This window comes from Nannospalax galili, unplaced genomic scaffold (assembly GCF_000622305.1).
Source record: "Nannospalax galili isolate Female #2095 unplaced genomic scaffold, S.galili_v1.0 scaffold854, whole genome shotgun sequence".
NCBI lineage: Eukaryota > Metazoa > Chordata > Mammalia > Rodentia > Spalacidae > Nannospalax > Nannospalax galili.
In genome coordinates, this window is record NW_008334957.1 from 1,927,645 (window position 1) to 1,932,344 (window position 4,700).

The window sequence follows — 4,700 nt, forward strand, 5'->3', positions numbered from 1 at the left end:
CAAAGAAAAGTCGTAAATCAAGACACTTCAAATACATTGGAGGATACATTCAGTAGGTGTGTAGTAGCAAAACGAGGGTCTTTTTTTACTATAGCTCTCAGATGCTATCTGATGACATTCTTAGCCTTTTGATTGGTGAGACCAGGTGGTCTGCTAGGATAATACATTCTAAAAGGTTTTTTATCTGTTAGTCACAGGATGTTAGATCAGAAACAGAGGTGGGTAAGGAGTAGCTGTTTAGGGGGCTAAGGATGGTCAGAAATAAACGGTAATTAGACTCTGGACCAGCAACATTCCAAACTCTCCACAGCCTCCATAGTGATAATAAGTTCTTAGCCTTTTGATTGGTGAGACTGGGTGGTCTACTGTTAATACATTCTAAAAGATTTTTTTATCTGTTAGTCACAGGATGTTAGATCAGAAACAGAGGTGGGTAAGGAGTAGCTGTTTAGGGGGCTAAGGATGGTCAGAAATAAACGGTAATTAGACTCTGGACCAGCAACATTCCAAACTCTCCACAGTCTCCATAGTGATAATAAGTTGGTCAGCCTTGCAGGAAATTCAGTCCAAGGTGCAGTCGTTCTCTTGGGGAACTTTTCTTTCACACCTTGTACTCTCACGTTTTCACCCCTGCCCAAGGATCTTACTAAGACATGAGAACCTGGCTTCCATCTTCTGCCTTCTAAGCTATAATACCAACCTGCAAGATGACATTCAAAAGTTATAATACTATATTAAATGAGTTAGTTTCTAATTAAATTCATTAAAAATCTAAATTAAAAATACTGGGTTTTACTCATAAGTACTGCTCCAGGTTTAAATCTCCTAAAAGTCCTTAGCACATATATTTTCCAGTAAAAGAAAAATATATGTAAACACATTTTATCACTAAGGTTAAGCCTAAAATTCTAAATACCAAGGACCACTATTAGATGTTTTATCTGTTTAAGATAAGCAAGGCCCCACGAAGAGTAAAGGAAAAATAGTAAGGATGAGCATATTAAAGGCAGATGGTGAATTCAAGGCCAGCCTGGTCTACATAGAGAGTTCTGGGCCAGCTGGGGCTACAGGGAGACCCTGTCTCAAAAAAAAAAAAAAGAAAAAGAAAAAGAAAAAGAAAAAGGTAAACTATGAATGATGAAAATACCACTGCACTGCATCAAATACAGATAGCTCTTGGCTCTTACAAATAAAACAATTCAAGAAGTAGACAAAACATGACTAGCTAAAAAAAGAAACCACACAAAGCCAGTGCGAACTACACACACAGTAAAGAAAAAAATACAAAACAAAGGAAAACTAAGAATGATAAAATACCACTGCACCGCCAGCCATCACCACGCACAGCAGACCAAGATACCTTACAGCAGTTCACACTCTTCCAGTCTGCTACACTGATCTACAGATGCTACATTCTAAAATTTATTTTTCCCAACAAACTAAAAGTACTTTCTAGTCCTCAACTGGAAATGCTTCGTATTTTCAAACTTACTAATCTATACTATTTTTTTCTCTAACTGATCAGTTCTCATATTCTACTAAAATAACTTTCACTAAGGTTATCCATAACTTTTACCACAACTAATATATAAAAGAAAAGGGTTTTATTTTTTAAGTGATTCATGATTCTCCCTTTAACACTGAAAGCCATACTAAGTGAGCTTCAGAGAGATGTTGATATCAGACCTAAGCCCTGCAAATAAAACTATGTAACAATGTTAATAGTGGCTACAGATAAGATCTGTGGAGAATTTATTTCATATACATATTAACTTATGTAATACGTCAGCAAGCACCCATAACTAGCATTCTGTTTCAGGGAAGGACACCGAAGCACACTGAGGGCAAGCGCCAAGTGTACATTTTTTTAATTAAAATGAAATTTTTGAAAATCTTTTCATTTTTCTTATGATGTAATAAAATTTTTTTAAATAAAAATGTACTTTTGAAAAAATTAAAGGTCATAAGAAGAAAACAATGCAAAATGAGGTTTACTAGATTCAAGTCAAAGTACAGAAAAAGCTAAATAAACAAATTTGCACATATTAAAAAAAAATAGCAAGTGTAAAAGGTCACAGGCCCCAAGCATTATGTGAGGTGTTATCTACGGAGTTGCCAGTTCAATTTGAATTCCAGGTAACCAACAAGGATTTTTTTTTTTTTTTAATCCTAGCTAGGTATGTCCAACTGCTTCAACGAAATTATAGCTTTTATTTACTAAATCGGGCAATCCTAAACTACATCATGAGAATTTGTAATTTCAATTCCTTCAATTTCCAATCTGCAAAGTGCAGGGCTCTGGTTTTAAAGGCTGGCTGACAAGGCTTTGGTCATTCTAAACTTCACCGCTTTAACACTCCCTAGAATGCAGCATGTTTTCAAAATCCAGTCCATCTCACAATAATGCTGACATGAACTACCTGCCCCCAGCGACCCCTCACTGACTCCCCCTTGGCATTCTTCCAGGCCCCACTGTGGTCTCTCACAGTCACTCACAGATCATTTTTTTCCTCTTTCAAGTATATGGAGAGTTTCCGGGCTTTTCTTTGCCTCTCTAGCCAGTCATGGAAATCATGAAAAGCTTCGAACTTCTCACACCAAAATTAACAAAGCTAACAAAAAGAACACCACCTTCAGCCCACGGTAGCAGGCGGTTTTAGCATGTGTCCATAGTACCGTGTGCCTACCAGAAACCTAAAATTTAAGAAGACATATGACCATGAAGCAACTGTACAACTGGATGGAATACAAAACACAGAAGATTTGCACACACTGCTCAGCAGTAAGCACAGAAAGCAGGACCCACACTTTGCCCAAATGCTAAGCCAATACTAATGATATCAAGAATTAAGGTCTCATTCCAGCAACTGGGGACTAGAAATGGTCTACCAACCAAGGCATCTGGAAGGAAGCCCAGACAGCTTTACTTTGTCTAATCCCTGCCATGGTTATTCAATCAATACAACGGGATTTCCCCTTCAGTTTCCAGAGAGGAAAGCCATCGCCTGAAGTAGGGCCAATTTGACTGGGGCTCCATCCCTCAGTCTAGTCTCTGCCAGATGCCTCTTAATGGAAGTTACATGCTGCACCCAAACAATCTACCGCTTCAGACGAAGTCATTAACAGAGCAACTTGTCAGACTCACCACTCCAAACCAAAATGCTTCCGTTACGACCACTGATTTCCATCTCTCAAATTCTATTTCCTTAGTATCTTCATTCGATTTGGTAGTATGTGTGTGTGTGTGTGTGTGTGTGTGTGTGTGTGTGTTGAACATGTATGTGTATTGTGCATTATGGGGGTACATGGTGAGAGTGTGGAGGTCAGAGGATAACCTTGGGTGTGAGTCCTTGCCATCCACCTTGTTTGAGACTGGGTCTCTTTTCTGTTGCTGTTGCAGTACAGCAGGCTAGGTGACCACGAGCTTCTGGGAATTTTTCGGTTTCTACCTCACATCTCACACTAGGCTCCCATCGCACTTGGATTACAGTTGCGCACTGCCACTCCAGCTTAAGTCGGTTCTGGGCATTCAAATTCAGGTTACCCACTGAGCCAGCTCATCAGCCCTTTAACCTAAATGATCATTTAAGTGTTAAAATTTGTCCTTATCTTTGGATACATGTTTTTCCTACCTCCCACTGGGCCAGTCCCATGACTAAAGTTTTCCTAAGTTTGATCCCACTCAAAAACCTACCTAAAAATACATACACGTATATTTAAAACATACCCAGCAAATGCAAACTCTGTGTCCTGCACACGTCCTCCCCTCGATGGGTCACCTCTCAAGCTCTCAGCCTCTGATTCTCTCACATCTCCTGGAGTATGTGGATGGTCACTGCTGCTACAAGTTTCCATTGGCCTTTCATCCGAATGGCTCTTGTCTCTTTCTCGCCCACTAGCTCGACCCCAGGATGACAAATCTTCCTCACTGTCCTCCACGGGTTTTCGAAAACCATGATGTGAAGAAGCCTGGGCCACTAGTGCAGAAGATGAAGGTGATGGTTCAAATTTTCTGCTCTTGCTGTGAAAAGGCAGTTCATCATCATCAGAGGGTTTTAAGAATTTAGGTCTCAAGTTTTCAGAAAAGGTCTTTTCGCTTTGCTTTACGGTAGACTCTCTTCTAAGCGTTTCTGATGACCCAGATCTACCACCTCTTTCAGGGCCACTAGACCTATGGTTGCTGCTGTTGCTTGATGCTGCTGACCCATGTCTCTCCTTTGAATCTCTGTCACATTTCTCTAAAGCTGAGGCGCCACGTGCTTGACTATGCTGTCCTTTATCTGAACGCGCTGGTTTCCTCCACCGTTCTCGTCTACAATCTTCTCTGCATGCAACTTTTTCAGCTTCTTCTAATTTTGACTGAAATATTTCCATTGACTAAAAGGAAGAAAAGTGACATGTCTACAGTGAAGAAAGGCTCCATGTCTTGTCTCCATGTGCCACTGCACCATGATGCATGATCAAATGGTGCAGTGAAAACCCCCACCAAAGTAGGAAGGACCCCTAAAATCACCATACACTAACAAAAATACTTTTTGGGGAGGTCTTCTTGAGACAGGGTCTCCCTGTAGCCCCAGCTGGCCTGGAACTCGCAAAGATCTGCTTGCCTCTACCTCTGAAGTGCTGGAATTAAAGGCATGTGGCACCATGCCCAGCTATAACAAAGATACTGAACTATGAGCAGAAGAGCTAGAGAGATG

At 40.5% G+C, this 4,700-nt stretch overlaps 1 protein-coding gene across 1 annotated transcript in view; it reads right to left on the reverse strand.

Moving 5' to 3' along the window:
* The window catches only part of Cwf19l2 (CWF19 like cell cycle control factor 2), a gene marked incomplete in the record, with an annotated part of 93,434 nt that overhangs the window by 68,211 nt on the left and 20,523 nt on the right, over nt 1-4,700 (reverse strand). The window contains 1 exon segment of the mRNA XM_008829717.3: nt 3,728-4,377. Coding sequence (XP_008827939.2) covers nt 3,728-4,377 — 650 coding nt within the window.